The sequence below is a fragment of the Lagopus leucura genome, unplaced genomic scaffold (assembly GCF_019238085.1).
Source record: "Lagopus leucura isolate 7727_CA_CO unplaced genomic scaffold, USGS_WTPT01 Super-Scaffold_73, whole genome shotgun sequence".
NCBI lineage: Eukaryota > Metazoa > Chordata > Aves > Galliformes > Phasianidae > Lagopus > Lagopus leucura.
This window is the reverse complement of record NW_024962252.1, coordinates 61,044,066-61,065,369: the sequence shown is the minus strand read 5'-3', so window position 1 is coordinate 61,065,369 and position 21,304 is coordinate 61,044,066. Positions and strand designations below refer to the sequence as shown.

The following is a 21,304-nucleotide window of genomic DNA, read 5'->3' as shown; positions in this document are numbered from 1 at the left end:
GTTCTTGGTTTTTATTCTTTTATGTTTCATGTTTATATACTTGCCCTTTCTCATTGGATCTGGCAAGTGGGACTAAATCCTAGTTTTATTCTTTACAATGTCAGGAACCTCCAGGAATCCTTTTCTCTCTTTGAATTATACAGAGTAGCTCCAGATCCTCTCTTTCACATATATACACTTGCAGCTCCAAGCAGCCCCAAGACTTCCAGGCTCATCATTTCCCAAACACAACTACTGGCATTGGCTGGTGCACAGCAGGTTGTGCTACATCATGCCAGGGAAATCATAAATCTTCTAAGGTGGCTTTATCGGCACCTTCTTGTCTGTTTTCACTTATGTTAATATCAGACAGGATCTGACTCTTCTACGATACTGTGATGGGTGCTACAGAAATGTATTAAATAGAAGGATTTTCAGAGCAATGCTTTTACATTACTGGGTATACAAAACAGCCAACCAGTACAAGAAATAGCAACTCCTCTCACAAGTGGTTGATGTTTTATTGAGGTGAGTCATTAATTTAACATCAGCGTTCAAAATTGGAACAGCAGTCATTTTATCAAATATAACATAGTTCCAATAAGAAATGTCAAACAGACATGATTCATAGAATTGTAAACAAGGATTTATTTTATTGCTATCAGATACAGCTCATAAAGCTAGCAGTAGAGTTTAGCTAAATATTCAACTCAGACTTGCAGCAGGTTAAGCTTTGCTTTTTTAAAGAAACTTGGAGGCAAACACTTTTTGTTCATTATTTTTGCATCTGTCAATGCATCAGAGCTCCCTTTTTCTGCATCCACTAATATTTTCTTGTTTAATTTTGTCTGACTTGTCTTATGGTATTGTTCTGTCTCTTTAAAACACGTCACTGTTCTTACTGGTTCAGTTCTTACAATAAATTCTGGTAAAACAGTGTGAATGTCTGTCACACAGCCATCTTCAAACCACTGCCCATGGCTTTTCAATAAAGCTAATTCCTCTGTGAAAGCACATTTTATGGTGCCCAAGTGGCCTCTAAATGGCCTGCAGAATCATTTATTTTAGAAAACCGCATGAAGCTACTTTGAAAAGCATGCTGAAGAGTTGGCATGAGTCATTAGCATGTTACTAGATGATCAATGGAAATGGAGTTTGAGACTTTTCTTCATGGCTCCACTGTTTTTTTGTCCTCTTACATAGGTTCTGGAATCCAGACTCTTCTTCATCTTCTGCTTTTTACTGATCATAAGATGCTATATAAAAGCTTTACAACTTTATCAACTCTAAAGGTATTCAAACAAATAGAATCTGGAAAAGGTTTTTATTGATACTATTACTGCTTCTGTTCCTCTTATATCTCCGTGGTCTTCACCTTTGGGGCAGGTGTTTAAATCTTAGTTTAGTTGGGAACATTGGAACAGTGATGACATGTCTCCTTTCCCTTTTGCTAGTGTAGCATTTCCTTAAATCATGGAGAAATGAGCCAGTGTATCTTGACAAAGATCCACTCTTTCCTGTCCTAAGGAATTTTCACAGTCCTCCATAATTTGAGTAAGTTCACGTGGGCAGGCAAGGGAAATATATACCATGAGCAGGCTAGATGTGCACAAGCATAACTTGGAGCTAGAGAGGGAAGTATAATTAACTCCTTATGATGTCTTATTTAGACTGTAACTTCACTGTAAAATATAGCTGTAAAAACTTATTTTAATCCAATCTGATTAGTTCTCATTGCACTCTCTTGGATACAGATAAATCATTATTGCATAGGTCAACTATCTTTATAATATAGTGCTGATCTCTGTATTGAAGAAAAAAGAATCAACAAAAAACAGCATTGATGAGGCAGGATGTGAATTTGATTTATATCTTTGTAACATAAAGGCCTCCATGGACAACAGGCAATCTCTCCTGGAGAGCTTCTAAGGCACCTTGACAACTCTGATAGACAGAACTACTGCAATTGGCAGCATAGAAACTTTCAGGGGCTGTAGTAAAATGATCCTATATCCGAAGTCCCTTTATCACAAAGGATCACAATGGGTTATTGTTTTCTAGAAACCCAGTGTAAAAAGAGGTCATTTTTAAGCAAGCTTTTTCCTACAACAGAAGTGACATGCTAACTAGAAAAAAAAAAAAAACACCAATCTGCTTAGTATCAGTTTATGAAAAGATTTAAAACGGAAATGAGAGTTAGTTCCTTCTTTCCAAGTTATATGTGATGTCTAGATATCATACTGATGAAGTCATTAGAATTGAAGGTAGAATGTATAAATCATATCTTCATTTACTGTCAGAGCTGTTCCCTTGGGTTTTGAATAAGAGCTTGCTTATTGTCTCTATCAGTGAAATGTTTACCTGTTGGAGCAGTCATTTCCCACTTGTTTCCCATCTTTCACTGTCTTTAAACAGACACAACCAGACACAGTGTCTGGTTTTGGATGCAGGCAGTGAACGCAATGGAAATGACATACGTGATGTAAGGAGGCCTGTTATGATGCTCCAGATGCTCATGCTAAGCACGGCAGAAGCAATAGGTGCAATCCTGGCAAATATGGATGTGGCTATAGAAAATTGTCCTCCTCTAGTCCTTTCCCACAATATCTTGGCTGCATTCTCATATTCTGGGGCATTGTCCTTCAGTCCAGGTGTAACATCTTCTGTGTAGGTAGCACTGAATGAATTAAAGAATCTAATCAGAGTATTTATGCCAAAATATAAATTATAGCATGAGCTAATTACTGTATAACTATTATTTTTACTGCTATTGTCATCTAGCAACAAAACTTCAAGTACCCATTTCCTAGGATGAAAAATAGGTGAAGGTTTCTGCAAAAGTCTGTCTTACTGCTCTAAAGCTTTTTGTTGGCACTCTGATACAAATTGGATAGCTCTTCATTACATGAATGGACTGTCTTTTCTGATCAAGCCTGGGATTTACAGGAAGATCAGTTGTCCAACTCCTTCTTTTAATTGAGATCTTTTAATTGCTTACTGCCCTTGCACTCTTATCTCTCTGAGACAAAGAGACCCAAACTGAGTTGCCTTCAGATAATTTCAGTCACTGGATCTTACAGCCTGGTTGCTGCTATTTGTATTAGTGTTTCTTCTTTCCAGGTCATGCTTAAAGAATTTCTGGCTTTTCATTGAAAATGAAAAATGAAATTCATTTTTGCAGACTGCAGGCAGAGGAATGAGACAAAAGCAGTGTTTTTTGTTTAGATGACAGACCAAATTAGAACTGGAGCAAATGGCATACTAGAAAATGAACTGTCAGATACTGCTGGGAAGAAGTAGGAAGAAAGAGGACACGAGTTCTATTTCCTTTAATATTAATCACAGATCAAACTGAACTGGAATTGTGTTATTTAACGCAGATTTTACTAACAGCAAAAGTTTGTTTGGAGGCCTGAATTCTGCTAACTTTTCTATCATTTGAAGGTAATAGCATTGTGCCATTAATCTAGGAGAGGACAAACATTTTAGTAGGCAGTTCATCTTTTTGTCTGCTTATTGGGTTTTCTGTGACAGGTAGATGTATCTTGCACTACATGTGGAGGGTACTACACTGTGGAGGGTAGCATCCTTCTACTTCTGAAAGGTGTCTGAGGAATAATTCAATTTTTTATCAAAGAAGCTCGGTCAAGGAAATGACTAAATAGTTAAACCATTTCCTCTTTTTTTTTTTTTTTTTTTTTAATATGTTTTCCAGGCACATCACATATACATTTTCTTCTATGGGTTTTGTAGAAGTCCAAACCAGGACTCTTGTGACTAGAGTTCACAGAATCATAGAATGGCTTGGGGTTGGAAGGGACCTCAAGGATCATCAAGTTCCAACCCCCCTGCCACAGGCAGGTTTGCCAGCCACAAGATCAGGTACTTGATCAGACTGCCCAGAGCTCCATCCAAGCTGGCCGTAAACACCTCCAAGGATGGGACTTCCCTAACCTCTCTGGGCAAACTGTTCTAGCACCTCACCACTTATTCAGTATAAAACTTCCCCATCTGAATCTCCACTCCTTTAGTTTTAAAGTCCTATCAGTATCTACCTGTGTAAAAAGTTGGTTTCCTTCCTGTTTATAAACTCCCTTTAAATACTGGAAAGTGCAGTGAGGTCTTCCTGTAGCCTTCTCTTTTCCAGGCTGAACAAGTCCAGTTCCTTCCGCCTGCCATCATAGGAGAGGTGCCCCAGCTCTTGGACCATCTTCATGGCACTCCTCTGGACCCTCTCCAAAAGCTTCACATCCTTGCTGTGTTGGGGGCTCCAGACTTGAATGCAGAACTCCAGCTGGGGCCTCACAAGGACAGAGTAGAGGGGAACGATCACCTTGCCTTGCTGGCCACCCCTCTTCTGATAGAGCACAGGTTACCATTGGCCTTTTGAACTGCAAGCACATGCTGCTGGCTCATATTAAGGTTTCCATCAACCAGGCCTCCGTAGTCCTTCACAGTAGGATTACTTTCAAGGATTTCTTCTCCCAGTTTGTTTACATATCTGGGATTATCTCGACCCAAGTGCAAAACCTTCCACTTAGCTTTGTTGAACCTTATTAGGTTCACAAGGTCCCACCTTTCAAGTTTATCAAGATCCCTCTGGATGGCAACCCTTCCTTCTGCTTTATCAATCATACCACTCGGCTTGATGTCATCAGCAGACATGATGATAGCTGTTTAAAAATCACCAGAAGTTATTTGAGAGACAGATAAAAATGGTCAAATACAATAGTCCAGACTTATCTTGTTATGTCATTTGCCATTCTGCTTGATTTTATGTTGGAAGAGATCAATTTGGAAGAGATATGCCACCAGCCTCAAGTAATTTTGGGACTGTGATAAGACATGATCAGTTAATATGTTTTACCTAAAATCAGAAATATTCTTGGAAAGACTAGAAGGATCTTAAATCCTCTGAGAGATTTGCTCTCTGTTTTTATGGAAAACAATAGCCATGATTCTTAGGTCAGTTTGTGTCGCCTGTGAATTGGCATCAACAGGATATGGGCCATTTAAAGGAAGATGTGTTCTGCCTGCAGTAAGCCTTCACTTTTAACTCTGCATTGTGGTTTAGTCTGCTTCAATGAATTGGCTGTGGTTGTAATGGTTGTCTCAGAGCAGTAGAGCCAGGATAGCAAAGCCTGCAGATGACTCTGCTCTGCTCACTCTTGTTTTTCACAATTCGATCTAGCTACCTGATTCAAAAAGCTGGGATGAAAAATATTTTAGGCTGTTGACCTTTGTATGTTCCTAATCACCTAGTCAGAAACACTGGAAACAAACTCAATTGCAAGTGGAAAAGGAAATGGAAAAGGGTGTCAACCAGTTTGCACTCAGGAGGTTCCTTTCTCCCACACAAGCAACTTCTTTGTTTCCATCCCTTCCCATCAAGCAGATTTGTGATTACACATCTTTAGGTGGCATGTGACTCATGATGAATCTCAAATCCCTCCTCAGTAGAGGAGGATGTGGGTTAGGGATTCAAAACACAAAAGTAGATCCAACAGCACTTAAGAAACTACAGATGGAGGGAAGAATCGAGAGGCTGGGCAGAATATGGTTATGATAATGAAAAGAGAGTGCAGTTCCCAAATGATGTACAGTTCTAAAATGTTTTCCAATTTTTGGACCTCACAGGATGAGGAGTGCATTTAATTCAAGGAGGAAGCATGTGTGTGTGACCAGATTGCTTTTTGCAGTAGAGGCACTGCAGTTGTGAATTAAGACAAATAGAAGGAAGCTGGAAGCAAATAGCTTACTCAAGGTTAAATCCTAGCAAGAGGAAAACCCACAGTAGGTGCTGAGTGCTCTTTTAAAGCGCCCTGCAGACAGAAAAATGTGTATGTTAATTAATAGGTTTATACTTTTCAGTTGATGAGTGACACTTCCTGCTTAAGATCACAATTGGCTTTTAATTATTTGGAAGACTAGCTTTCCACTGTGGCTTACAACAATTATTTATCTCTTTTTCTCTCAGAAGATATGGAGCAATTTTGCACAAGCAGGAACTTTTTTATGATGAAATGGCCATTAATTACTGCAGAGTCATTTCCAACCTCACCATTCCACTTTTCTGAGGAATCATAGTTCAGCCACAAACATCTGCTTTATACTAATGCTAATACTATGCTGCAGAATGTCCTGCCTCAATAACTGTTATTTATCTATGCAAAATAAAGTTTAAATTATGTTGATGCATATATATATTAGGTTTGACCACATGCTTTATATTATAGAAGTTAATTCACCACAAAAATCACAGTTTAAAAAAAAAAATCTTCCTGCTTGCAGAGAGCTGGACAGGCATATATTTAATCTCCATTAAATGTTTTGGAAAACCAGCTCATTATGAAGTTGTTTTAAAAGATACCTTGAGAATATATATATTGTAAACAGTCATTAAATTGCTCTCCAGCTCTTATCATGACTTGAAAGTTTGAAAGAAACAAAATATTTCTGCTCAGGCATGCTAATTATTGGAAACTGTGGCAACAAATTCAGTTCTTTGAAACCTGAGAACAAAAGCATTGCCAGAAAGGGAGAAAGCCTAGGGATGGAAACATGGGGCAGAGAGTCAAATGGGAGCTTTGTTCCTGGTGCTGCCATCAGCATGGTGCTCAGGTTTGGACACTTCAAGCAGAGATAATGCAAAGATAGTTGAAATCAGTCGGACTCTTTCCTTTAACCTCTGTAGGCTTTGGATCACTTCCAGACATACTACGTTTATTCATCTTCCAGAATGTGTGTGTGTGCATATGAATGCTTGCAAAGAAACACAGTGGAGCAGTTTCTTAAACATTGCTAAGTATGAGTAAAGAGGCCAGGAGATCCCTTGAAACAAAGGCGAGGTATCGGTACCTATACATACCAACATATATGTATATATATGGTGCCTGTTACTTAGGTGGTACCCTACGTGCACCCTCACTCCCCAGCAAAAACTCACCCAGATGTTACCTACTATACACCTTCCCCTCTTTTTTTATCTTTTTCCTTAGTTTTGTTTCTCTGTTCAGTTGCTCAATCTGCATTTTCATCCATGAAGTGATTTCCCTCCCATCTGCAGTGCTTTCTTCCTACTGCCTTTAGATGGGAAGATTGGATAGATTTCATCTAATCTTTTTCTGTGAGCTCCTTCCACTTCACCAGATATGCCAAAAGAACAAATCTCTTGTTTAGCTTGTGAGCTCCAAGCAGCAAGGCCTGTTGCTCAGCTCCATCTGGCAGGGTGTCAAACATATTGCTAGTTCTTGACAAACAAAAAAATGCTAAAGCAGTCACTGCTTCCAAGTGGTTCTTTGAGCTTGTTGTCACTAATGTGATGCTCAGCTCACCCATATGTGGTTTCCTAGTGTTACCATTGCATGTTCCAATCCTGCCCTTAAGATCAGTGAATTTCCAGATGCTCCAGATAGACTGTTCACAGTCTAAATTTTGACCAGAAACATTGCATTGACATTCTGAGTCTTGATAACTAAGAACTGCAGGGACCAGCCAGGGCATAGATTTGAAACCTGCCAGTTAAACAAGAGCCAGTACTGTGGCTTCATCATCCTCTTTGTCAGTCCTGCAAGGATGGCGCCAGGATAACAAAGGCTTCACCAAAGCAGGGGAGCCTGTATGTGAGTTTTGAAGTAGCAGAATTTGTTGCCAGGTTGCTGACTGTGGTTTGTTCTTCTTCTAGAAACTGTACAGAAAAGAAATCAAGCCGCCTTTCAAGCCTGCAGTGGGACGGCCAGAAGACACTTTCCACTTTGATCCGGAGTTCACATCTCGGACCCCCACAGGTTAGCACAGTGGCACACTGTGATGTGAGTGATGGATCTTTTTAGTGATTCATTTCATTCATAATCACCCTCCCCATTCCACTGAGTCAAAAAGTCTGATCACCAGTGGAGCTCCTAGGTTTTGTGATACCCAACAGCAATGAGTGTTTTGCATTTCTGAGAAAAGACAGGAACATTTCACCAACTTCACATTAATATGTCTGCATTGTTTATAGTGAAACAATGTAATTATTGGCTATTTTATAGCTATTACTGTTGTTTATATTAGCTGAATGTAACTGTTCTAGGCTTCAAAGAACTTTGTATCTCTACAAGCTAGTATTTAATTATGTATTCCATAGATGTTTCTTCAATTATTAAATGAGTTCTACTGCCTAGAATCAGGTTTAGTCAAAGTTCTGCAACCAGTCACTTGCCATTCTAGTAGTCTGCTGTTTCACAGAAAGCTTTAGTCTGGAGGTTGAAACATGTTTCTGCAGATTCCTAAGCCCTCCTCTGATGATTCTAAAGGTGCAGTTCCAATACTGACAGTTCATCATTGCAGATACAGTTTTACATTACCTTTTCTGAGGGATTCATCTGTGTTTGAGTCAGTTTTTCTGGTCACTTATTTCTGAAGTCCACAAACGTTTTATTTATGTTGACTCAGCTGTCTACGGAGCCTCATAGGGAGCAGAAGTGATCCAGGCCATAAGTGATTATTTGAACACGAATCAAACCAAGATCGTTGCAGTAATCCAACTTAGAGTTCAGCCCACAAATGGTTGCACTGTTGTAAATGGTTGGGCTGTTTTCCACAAGCAGCACAGGCATCTTAGGCTGGCCTTACTGCTGAGAAAATGTATGTAAAATTGCACCTCAGGTATCTAAATCTCCTCTCTGCAAATAAAATAATAATGTTTACTAACCCTAGGTGAAGAATGCTGAAGTAAGTTCCTACAGATTTGTTAGGCCTTTATGAATACTGTAATACTGTAAGATGCTCAGGAAGGACAAAGCATTATAGCTTTTGCAGTTAGGAAGATAGCCATTATAGGAGATTGGTGTTTGCAAGTGTGTCAGACACGTACAATGATTCAGTATTTATCAAGACCAGAAAAAGGATTTAGGATTCATAACTATCATAGTTAACATAAAACGGAGTTTTGCATTTAACGCAAATGTATTAACATCCAGTCCATACAATGGGCACATTAGTCAGTGGTAGTGAATATTTAACACTGAACACCAAACAATCAGTTGTTCTTATATAGTGTTTCATAAAGAGATTAGGAGTGAATTATGAAAGAACAGTTGTTTTTAACAGAGATGACCAAGCACTTGTGGTTTAGAGCTGAGTCACAACTCTTGTATAGTTCAATAATGTTCAAGATTTGAATTATTCCCATTCCATTTTCAAAATAAATACTATTTTCCTTTAATTAATCTATTTTGGAAAACTACTCTAGTATATACGCCATTGTAAGAAGTACCCAGTGATGCAAGAGGTCTGATGAGATTCATCCATGTATTTTCAAGGACTGTTCTCATTGACACACAAATAAACAAATAGCCCACTTTGTTTTACCAAAGAATAGGCTTTTTCACATAGTTTGGAGTGAGGTTAGACTTGCTGTTCTTGTTTCTGACTTCAGCCAAAGCTGAGACTTTGTAGATATGCAGAATTAGCTGCAGTCTCAGTTATGTTTTTCTGAGCAGATCAATTGTTTCTACCGTATTACAGCTTCAGAAAGACAGAACGTTGTACAGTGAACCACATGTTACATTTTAGAAATCACAATGATAAGGGGAATAAAGAATATCCACAGTTTACATTTTACGTGCCCAGGAATAGTTTGCATTGCTGGTCTTACTGCTTACAAAAGTGTCCTCGACAAAATTTACACTGTACGAGAAAGATCTCTTCAAAGAATTTCAGAATTCTAAGTGAAGCTTCACTTCTCTTCTTGTTTTGGCAGGATGTTTCTCTCATTGAGAGAAAGGTACCAGAGACTGTTCTCTAGTTGTTTCATTCCAAAGGCAGAACATTTCAGGGCTCTTTGAACTCCTCTGGAGTGAGGAGCTTAGTTTCAACACCCCCAGCCAGTTTTTGTTCACCTGAGGACAAGTCAGCCAGCCTCTTCCTGGGGTAGATCCCAGCTCCTAAAGCTGCACCCTTTGAGGGAGAGAAGGGAAAGATCCCTTTGAGACTGCAGACCACCACTCTGGGAGCTTTGTGCTTTTACACTCACTTCAGGTTTTTTCTCCTTTGCATTCTCCTCATCCACACATCACATTGCATTACTTTAGCCTTTGTAATTTCTGTAGTCCACAAATTTCTGTTCCACAAAGGACAGATCCTGCATCCTGCAGCTTTTTTCCACTCCCTAGAGAACTTCTGCTAATCCAAAGGGGTGTCCTGCCTTGAGCTATCTGTTCTTCTACTGCCCTTGTCAAACTGTCCCTTCTCTGCTTACGCATACTCCTGACACAGATGGAGCTTCACATTGGAATGAAAATTAACCATGATTTAACCTCTGTATCCAAGAGGATTGATCTTGCAAATAATATCCCTGCACTGTTCACATCCAGAGTAAGGGGATAGAGAAGGCACATCATTTATTATGGAGGTGAACTAAATAAATACATGTCTACCAGTTCAGCAGAGTGTGCAGCTGACTGACAGGGTGACTAAGTCTACTGCAGTTGTTATAATATTACTTTCTGATCCTTTGTGCCACTCATAAGGTCATTTTCTTCCTTCTACAGATTCCCCAGGTGTTCCTCCAAGTGCCAATGCTCATCATCTTTTCAGAGGGTTTAGCTTTGTTGCCTCTAACTTGGTGCAGGAGCCTGCACAGCAGGATGTGCACAAAATCACCGTTCATCCAATTGTGCAGGTACGGATGCTGATGTTAAACTTTGCACTTGATCGGCAGGTGCATATGTGCACATTGTATTTAAACTGCCTCAGCATTTCAGATTAACCCAACCCTCATCTGTTTCCATGTTTCATATAGGAGATGGAAAATTAGATATATTTTTTTACAAAGGCTTTTATCTTTACGTTTACATTCTCCACTGCTCTACAAAGGAAATAGGGATCACACCTTATCACAGCTCAGATGAAAAGTACTTCTGCATAGCTGAAACATTATTACAGGGCAGGTAATGAAGTGTTGTTTTTTAGTGACTGATGTTATTCTCAACAGTTTTGTCTAGAGTTATGTGATACAGTCAGTATTGGCAGAGAGGCTTAATTAATTATTTCCGTAGGCTCCCACACACGTGGAGCCCAAGCTCCTGGATATAGAGAGGCCACAGTGTTCCTGCTGTGATTACACAAGAGCCTGGTCATACTCACATAACCCAGACTAGCTTGGCAGTGGAAGGAAAATTGCCAGATTCTTGTTTTCTTGCTGTCATTTCCCCTATGACATTCTCTCCAGCAATTGTAATTTCACAATGGAGTAAACCAGAAATGAATTGCTACAAATGGCTCTGTACATCAGAGGAACAGTGAATCTGGAGAGGAAGAGGGCTGCTCAAAGACACTGCAGATTTTTCCACGAGGAAAATCTTTTCTCTTACCCACAGCAAGAGATACACATGCCTCAAGGGGAAGAGTCCTTGCTTATGGTACCAGCTTTCATCCCTATTTTAATAATTCATAGTTCATTATTAAAAGCTCTTTTCTGCACCATTAAGTGAATTATTATCCAAACAATTACACCCCAAAAAATGTAACTGTTTTCTTCTAAAAATGTACTAATACAATATGTGCATGTCTTACATGGTTACATGTCTGACAAGATTCTGCTTAGGCTTTTCCAGTGAGGATACATTTTTAGACAGAAGGTCCTAGAGGGTTTTTAGAGGTGCTGGTGATTTCTTCAATCCTGGAATGGAGTTTGCAGCAAGGTTTAAATTTGGGCTTTGGGAGGGCATCATCACCTAATCAATCTGCCCGTCCAAATTATCTGGCCCTTCAGTAATTAAGAATAAGTTTCTATAGTTGAGAAATGTGGATTTCTCAAGAGACTTCGGCCTGCAGTTCCCTGTGAATTTTTAATAGGAAGTGGTTGTCTGCATTCCATAGTTTACAAAATCACTCCTTTTTTTCCTATTACTTCTAAATGGAAAACTCCCTCTTACAGAGAGAGAAAAAGGTAAAAAGGGCTGGGACACACTTGTTTAGATAAACAGCTTCAGATATTTTTTAATTTGACTTAGAACACACAAGCTGTGGTGAAGATGAGATCAAACACTTTGTGAACAACTAGGCTAGTCCCTGCATTTATGTACCCCTGTCCTGATTACCTTGTTTATTTTGTCTTTCTCTACAGCAATTACATGGAAACAATATTCACTTTACAGATGGATATGAGATCAAGGAGGACATAGGAATTGGCTCCTATTCAGTGTGCAAGAGGTGTGTTCATAAAGCAACAGAAACCGAGTTTGCGGTGAAGGTAAGAAAGTCACCTGGCTGATGCCAGACATGTGGTTGAGACTTCTCTGCCAGTCTGTGCAGAAGTGTGATCAGTCTTACAGTGTTGGCTTATTTTTTTTGGTCTTGCTGGTTGTTTTTTACTTTCAAAAGATGACAAGTTTCATGATAAGCCTCATTATTTCTCATACTTTAATAAAGTAAAATTACAGGATAAAAAAAAAAAAAAAAAAACTTTACAGTCTTGGATTGAAATCCCACTTCAGCTTTGCTCCTTTCACAATCTAGATACGATTTTTAGCAGATGATCAACTATGATCAAATTTACAATTGACTCATCCTAAACAAACAAAATAACAAAATGATTGCAAAATTGAATACTCTATGATTGCAAAATAACATTTTATTCTTCTTAAATTTAGTTCTGATAGTTCTTACTGTAATAAGAGTGATTTGTTACTGAAAAGCACGGTCACTTACAAATCATCAGATTTATTTATCTCTCCTTGATGTTCAGCACCAGCATGCTACACAAAGGCACAAATGACAGGCTTCAGTGGAGATTCAAAATACAGATTTGGTAGAATTCGGTTGAATGTTAAAGACAAATCAGTGAATTTCAAACTTGCTTTAGCAATCCCATATGTCACATCAGCCAACAGCCAGGAAGCTGCAAGAATGCATGTATGAGGGAATTTGTTACAGTTGGAAAGAATGGCTGCCCAGTAGAACTGCTTTGGAAGAGCACAGAGAGCTAAGTTTACACTTAGTTAAGTGCTATTGGTTACTAGCATGTAGCTTTTGCAGGGGGCAAAAAAAGTTTAGTGCATGTGTCAAGAAATCAACGTACTTCTCGGGTAAAAAGTTACAAAAATTAAATTTTCTTTGGTGGAAAGGAGTAGTAATTAAAATGTTCATATGCTAGAAAATTATTTAGTGATTTCATTCTTGTACCAAAAAGTGGTAAGATTGGATTGAATGGGTTTAATGAATTTGGCAAGATACGGACAATTAAATCAGAGCCTTTAATTTTGCAAGATCTCAGGGAAACAGATTGCTTAAATGAGCAGAGGACAAAAAAGTAATTTTTGGAATCAGTGCACAAAGAGACGTATTTACTAAATTTGCAGTAAACATAGAATCATTGAGATAAGAAGAGATCTCTAAGTTCACCAAGTCCAACCGCCAGCCCATCCTCCATGCCCACTAACCGTGTCCCTCAGTGCCACATCTCCACAGTTCCTGAATGCCTCCAGGGACAGTGACTCCACCACCTCCTTGGGCAGCCTGTTCTAATCCCTCAACACTCTTTCAGAGAACAAATTTTTCCTGAATCTCTCCTGGCACAACTTGAGGCCACCTCTCATCCTATCACTAGTTGCCTAGGAAAAAAGACCAATCTCACCAAATAAAGTATTGGTGGTTTATTTTTTGTATTTTAAAGTTTGTAGAAAAACTTAGCTTGTGTATCTCTACAACTAAATAAGAAACTGAGTTTGAAGTGATCCACACTGCAGGTCATAAGATAAACGAGTTACAGGTAGTCAATAGAGTAATAATGAAGTATTTACTCAGTCTTATTTTCTTTTACAAAATGGGTGATCATTCAGTATCCATTGAAGTCCATGAAAGTTTTGGTGTCTCCAAGTAGTGTCCACAAAACTCTGGGGCCCATTAATAATTCACAATTTGTTGATGTCATTCAAACAACAGCTGTATCATAATTAGGAGCACAGCCCTACAAGCAGGTCTTGGGCACAGGGACATGATAGGATTGTCATTTTTAATGAGTGGAAAAATTACCTGTTAATTTTCAACAGACGACATTCTGCTATAGTAGCTATAGGTCTTGTAGAAATAAATTACATCTGTGGTGAACAAAATCTGAGTTAAATTAATTGTTTTAATATTTTATATATATCAAAAATTGCTAACGTCTTTATGAGTGTAATACAGTCAACAAGAAACTGAAATACAAAGACCTTTATCCTCAAAGATGTCTGAGTGCCTGAATCCAAGACGGTCCAGCACTTACTTAGCAGTTATGGGTTTGGAGTGCCTATGAGAATCTAGAGCAAACTCAACACATGGAGAAATCCAATGCCTCAGAAAAGTCTAGCACATCTATTGCAAGGCTTATGATCCCTTCCATTTCTATTAATTTACTCTTTTTATTCCTTTCTTCCTTCAGTTCTTGCCGCTTTCTTGTTATTATCTTGTTATCATAGGTCTTGATTTTGACCACCAGCTTAGGCAACTTACTTTGCATGTCAGTTTCCAGACTGTCAGAGTGAGTCAAACTGTCAGAGTGACTCAAACATGTAGCACAGAGTTTGAGTTGGAGGCGGCTAGTGGGTTTCTGTTTGTACCGTCTTTCCAGCATATTGACTGCTCCCTACTTGATTATTATTCCTGCAAATATATTGATTTTATTATCCTGTCTATTTTTTTTCCTCTATTTGATATCAAGGTTGTATCATTTTGTTATCAAAGTAGCTCACTTTCATAAAGATTGCACAGTGCCAATCATTTCAAGTAATTACATGGTTTGGGAATTGCAACTGAGATTATCTTAATTATGTATCAGTCCCTTTTGACATGCATCTTTTAACTCTCTCTATAAAAATCACTGTAATTAGATTCTTTTGATTTCTTTCAGTAAGCATAATTTTCTCAGGAAAAAGTATCTGCAGTGATCATTCATAAGATAGGCAGTTTCCCCATTTGTCTGGTAACACGTCATTAAAAGCTCCCTAATAAAGGCTGATTGCTGACACGTCAGAGAGCATCATCCTATCTCCCCAAAGAATACTGACAATAATGAAGGAGTTAAGGAAATGACGTGATGGCATCACTGTGGAAAGGGGTTTGTAATGTCATCGTGTAAACAATCCCTCCATGGAGTCTGCCGCTCACCAGGCCTTATTTACTATCACTTTGTAGAGCCATACTGAGACAACAGAGTGCTGAGCCAGAGTAACATGAGTCAGAGCTACTGCCAGAAAATCCACACAGAAAAACAAAACCTTTCCTAACCTAGAAGCAGCATGTATTTGTCAGAAACATTTCATTCCTTTCGCTTTTGCTGGCCATCTGCAACTAATTGGAGACTATCTTATAGAGATAATTAGAGATCTAGCAATGCAGAGATGCTCTTTGTTGACATGATAAAAGCACTCGAACAGATCTGTAATTTAACTCTTTCCAGTGTTCAGTGAAATGAGGCACATCGCTCACTGAGGGACTTTTGAAAATCCCTCCAGAACCTGTCTGCACCTTTGGGCTCTGAGATGCCTTCATAAGTCTGAACTTGCAGAAGAGATTTTTCCAAGCCATTTGTAAGAATGAAATGTTAATAACAAACTCTGTGTCTATTCAAGACCTGCCCTAAATAGAGGCTCCTAAATATAATGTTTAAGAATTGAGACTTAACACATCTGTACTACTGAAAGCATTTCAATATCATGCTGCCAGATTTTGCTCACGCTAAGCCTAACCTGAAAGTAGTGGAACAGGCCTGGGTCAGTGTAGGTAGATTTAGGCTTAGCAAACCTTTGTGTAATATTCTACTGCAGATACATACTCTGAAGTACTTCTAAAATGTTACACGTAGGCTTTTTTTTTGCCATCCTGTTCCCAAGGGAAAGTTGGGAATATAAAGTTAAGAAATACATAAATATTGTTCATTCTTTGGAAAGTTTTATAAAACTCTGTTATACAGAAGAAAGCTGGGGGAAAAAAAAAAAAAAAAGTGTTTCTCTTATGATGAATCTCTAATGTTTCAGATTCTTCTGCTCAAATATCGATCATCCTCACTACAATAGGATGATGTTTAATAACAAAGGGAACTGTGAGTGTCAATCAGAATTACAAGCATCAAATGGGTACAAATCAGAAGGAAAAGAAAATCAGATTAACCTATTTCAATTGCATCACTATCTACTATCTAGAGAAAGTAAGTCAATTTATAAGAAGATTGATTCTAGAGCAGATGGGAGGGATTTCTGTGCATGGAAAAAAGGCTGCGATAGAAACCTGTATACATTCTCCAAAAGAGCTCTCTTTTGGAAAACAGGAGATCTGTGAGTTTTGGATGTATTTGATTTTTCGAAACCTGCCAGAGATCTGATGCAATTAGTGTATGTCAAAAGTTTTTTGCTTCATTTAAAATCATTGCACTGATTTCAAATTTGGATCTCTACTTCTATTGAAGCTTTCAAGCTGGATTTTCAAATATGCATCTCACTGAAGCCAGATGAAGTTTGCAAAAAAACTGACTGCATTTCAAGGTTTCTCTATTTAGATTGACTTCTCCCCTCTCCAGAAGAGGTTACTGGAAGATAATAGCCTAAGTAAAAACTGCTGCTGGTGTGGCCTATTCTACCCGTTACATTATCTGTACCAAACACTGCAGAGTTGGGTGGGACGAGGGCCAGATTCAACAGCTTGAAGGCAACTGCTTTCTTCTCTGTGTCAAAAGACTATCTACCTGGTTAAATCTTATAGATTTTTAGTTCTCCTATGCTGTTGGAGCCAGGGCAAATGACTGGATAAAAGGACAGGTTACACTCTTCCTTCTCCCCTGAGGAAACAAAGCATACAGCAGAGATAGTCCCAAATGACAAGTTCAGTTTTGCAGATGACAATACTGCAGTGGAATTTGGATCTTGAACATATGTGAATTTCATGATTTTTTTTTTTCCCTATCTCTGTAATGCACTAACAAACTATTTGGTTCCAAATGTTCCCAGCTGTGAGCAAGGCTAGATTTTACTGTCTGTGTCTGCCTCTAGGATACACAGGTTAGGTTATGCTGGAGATCTAGTAAATCCTACAGTTCGTATATAATTCTGGTAATTACTAAGCATCGAAAGTGTATTTATCTCAGTATGTTTTGGTATGGGCAGACTGGTGAGAAGGTTCGATTTAAAGAGCTATGAAAAAGCACTTCTCCACTGGTAACTGGAGAAGTGATGCCAACACGCTGTCAATAAACAGAAGACACTAACTTCTGAGAGCTGTTTTTAGCAGTCCTGTGTAGTTAGATTTCCTATATACCTCTACTTATGTGCTAGTAGCAGTGACAATCACCAGATGAATTAATTACAGAGTTGTTTAATGTTTCATGTAAATTTCATTTTCCCCATCCACTGATGTTCATAGTCTTAGTTTGCTTGTTTTTAGGTGGTTGGTGTAGTTGGATGCGCTTGTCAGAAGGCAGGAGGTTCCATAATAGTGATATTCCCATAGCTTTTATTATACCTGTGTCAGGAGGTTAGTGCTAAATGTAGAGAGCATGAATACTGAAAAAAAGTTAAGTTAGAGATATTTCAGTATCCATGGTTTAAAGAAAATTATAAACAAAGGAGAGAAAATCTGAAAAAACAAGTGGTAAAATATATGCACTAATTGCAAGAGAGTATCCAAGAGAGTTACAAAAATGTACAAGATTGAAGACAGGCAGCCTGATGTGATCAAATTCTGCTAATATCTGTAAGATAATATAATTGATAGATAAAAAATCAGCTGCTATAGGCAACATGACAAGATAGAATGTCTTGAAGCTAAAAAAGAAAAAATAGGAAACAGGAAAGTAGTCTGATGGTGAGAGCAGTTGGTAATACACTCATAAAGTGTTGTCTCATGAAGGTTGAGGTGTTGTCCCCTTTCCATGGAAAGAAATTAGATCTGATATTAGTGGAGTTGTAGCCTTACAGAATGTGGGTCAGAATTATAAGATTATTTCTTACCTTGATAAATTAGAGAGAACAATTATGAAGCTAATGAAGTTCAGCATATGAAGCTGAGATTTGTGAAATCTTGTTATTCAGAGTCTTCAGCAGAGATTATTTTCACTGTTTAACGGATATTTAAGCTGGTAATGTGGCAACAGACTCAATAGGATATAGAGTATCATGTGGGAGGAACAGATTTCAGAGATGATTTTAGGCATAAATCTCTGTGTTGCTTTGGATTTGCACAGGGAGGGCAGTTTTCCAGAGGGGTGCTCATCTGGCACTTTGCAAAAGAACCAGCATGGAAAGCTTCAGACTGCAAATAGAAATCTATGGGAAGAGTGCTTACAGACAGCAGTGAGACAATGTCTTCATTATGTGTTGGAGAGAGAAAACTGATCACAGTAAAATGGATGGAATAGCAAAGGAGTGCAGTGGAGAAATTTTTCTGTGAGGGTCTTGCATCTGTTCTGTGAATGTATTTTGAAGGCTTTCCAAGTTGTCTCATTTTGAGTAACTTCAAATTCTTGACTTCCATGCAGAATGTTATGGTGTACATGCTCACCATAGCAAGAGACAATAGAGCATATTCAATGCTGTTGTCATTTTGTAAGATTTGAGTTCAGTCAGATGCCTGCCAAGCTTCATTCAGCCTCACTTTTCTCTTGTTTAATTTAGTGTGCTCAGGTTTCTGCTGAGTACTCTCACTGTAAGTCAGCTCTTCATAGAAGCACATCTCAAATAGACAAGACCCTTCAGTTACATCTTTTGAAGGGATGGACCAGCAAAGAGTGTAGGGCTATGCTTGAAGGGCTTAGAGGAGAGCAGGGCAAAGAGCCAGGAGCACCCTGAGCACTTTTACAAGCAGTGAACTTGTTTGTAACAGCAAGAGCCATTGCTGGATGGTGACAATTGGCTAAATGGGATCAAGGTGTTGCATAAGTCTCAACAAATAAGCAGAGGAGGCAGACAGAAATATAGAAGAGTGGGCAGACCAGCACTTAAACTTGTGCTTCAGGGCAAATCTGAGATATACAGTGGCTGTGCAGCCCTTCCAGCATACAGATATTACAGCCTCCCTCCCATTCAGTCACAAAGGTCACAGTTCCCCTCTCCTCGACATTGCTGAGCTGAGCTTCTCAAGAATGATGCTGTTTTTCAGCACTAACTGGATCTTTTCTGAGACACAGGGTCCTGCAGCAGCTTTCCTGCAGTTTAGCAGTATCATATTTCTTGTCTCTAGATTGCTTGCCAAACATCTAAGCATTTTGGACAGCATTTAGTCCTTTGCGGCTCTGTTTCTCTTTTGGGGCCATTTAAACTGTTTCTTGTATTTGTCTTCCATACTGATGTAATAATCTTCCCCTTTTGTAACATCCAAATATGACACCATGGTTTTCACCCCTGAAGCTTTTTGTCAGAGAAGGTGGGAGTAGTGCTGCAATCATCTCACAAACTGAAAACTCATCAGTTTGATCCATGAACGTGTGGTAGGGCTGTGCAGAGCAGGCTAAAACAGCTTTTCACACTCAGCCATTCTGCCTCTAAAATTGCAGGTTTCTCTCTGAAATGAGTTTTCTGCTTCATGGGTACTGTTGAAACAAATTTTGTTAGTGTTTGTGTTGCTTAGAAAATGTGTGCAACTGTATAGGCTGTAATTAATAAGTACTAAAGTTGCAGTCGACAGCTTGGGAGTGCTAAGTCAGCAATGGGCATGCCCTGCATTCAGAAATGTTAATGCCTCACCTACACATCTTGATCCGATGGCCAATGTTACTTCAGAAAAGTAGTGCTAATTAGGCCCATTTCTTTTTTTCTTCATTATTTTTCTGAAAGATTTAAGCAAGGATGGGGGGAAGTGGAACTCTGGAGCTAATCAAAACTAATAGCACAGCAAAGAGTCCCTCAGAAACTATTAGGCTTGGAATAGCTTTCCTTGGAGACATGTTAAATGTAAAATTATACCATGGCCTGTTAAATAATGTTAGCCTTTCTGCAGTGATTTTCCTCCAGATTTAGTAATTTGACATCAAAAAAGGGACCAAATTAAAACAGATGCTTGGCATGAAGAGGACTTATTTTTAGAAGAAAATATTACTGAAATTGAAACCTGTTCATTTTCCAGCTCACAAAACTGCAGAACTCTGCGGCACTTCTGTTGGAATTAATGCTGGAGATGAAACTGTCAGTTTAAAATGTCTGTGTTGTAATACCACCTTTCTGTAGAAAAGATGAATATCCCATCTATAGTTCCACTCACTACTGGTACCCTGAGTTTCAGATTTGGAATTCAGCCCATAGATACAGTGTAGAAATCCTGTGGTCATCTCTCCTCCCAGAGGAAAAAAAAAAAAAAAACGATTCTTACAGAGAGCATTGCATCACACCATCACTCTGTTATATGAATCTCTTCTTAAAGATGATTAACTCATACTTACATTGCAGACAGGCTATAGAGAAAAATTCAAGATAGGTAGTAGAAAATAAAGCATCTTTAGAAAGTGTACAAAGCCCTCTTTCTCCTCTTTGCTTTTTGCACAGTCTTCATGCTGATCAAAAGATGCTTTCAGTCATCCTGCTTCCTAAATGCACTGGCAGCCTCAGCTGTGGCTGCTCGAGGTGTTGTAGTGCTCAGGTCTCTGGCCTGACCTGCTGGACTCTGCTGCTGGAACCAGAGCACCAGGCTAGGACTGTGCCCATGGCTCAGCTTTCCCAGTTCATATTCCTGTGTCTCAGTTTCAGCTGCCAGGAAAGGTCATGTGAGGCACTGAAGAAGAGACAAGCACCAGTCCTGTTTGGGACTGAGGTCAAAAAAGGCAATCCAGGAGAGTTACACCTTATGCCCATGCAGCACAACCCAGAAAATCTGTTCCATCGAAGCCCCACAACCTCTTTTTAATTTATGCCTGTGCTGCAGGTTGTACCTTTAATGCTTCCCGATTATTGTTGATTGTGGTTGATCCCACTGCAAGTGGAAGTTTGCCAGTGGAATAAATAAGTTAAAACCGATTTCTTATTTTTTGGAGCCCATGGTAGTGGCACTCACAGGCTTAAACCACAGTGCCAGTATTGGCACATTTAGCTTGATTTTCCCAGGGAAATTGAGGAAGATTGCCCATTTTGATTGACATGACTAAGCAGAACATTTATGTCCCACATTTCTTAAGAGGGAGAAGTGAGAGCCAAGCAAATGTTTTAATGCAGTTGTTTGTTCATTAAAGATGTATAAAGACCTTTTTCCCCAGCACATTAAGACTCAAACAGCAGCAAGCAGTTTCCTTGCTTCTTGCTCCAGCTTATCCTGGCCAGAGCCCATCCTCTCTCCTAAGGCCAGTGTCAGAGCTGTTCCCATCACTGCATTTCATGTTTCTTTT

At 39.0% G+C, this 21,304-nt stretch overlaps 1 protein-coding gene across 1 annotated transcript in view; it reads left to right on the top strand.

Annotated features, from left to right (window-relative positions):
- The window catches only part of LOC122192921 (ribosomal protein S6 kinase alpha-2), a 155,318-nt gene that overhangs the window by 116,995 nt on the left and 17,019 nt on the right, over positions 1–21,304 (top strand). Inside the window, exons 12-14 of the mRNA XM_042893617.1 lie at positions 7,664–7,766; positions 10,515–10,645; positions 12,092–12,217. Coding sequence (XP_042749551.1) covers positions 7,664–7,766; positions 10,515–10,645; positions 12,092–12,217 — 360 coding nt within the window. The remainder of the gene's footprint in view (positions 1–7,663; positions 7,767–10,514; positions 10,646–12,091; positions 12,218–21,304) is intronic.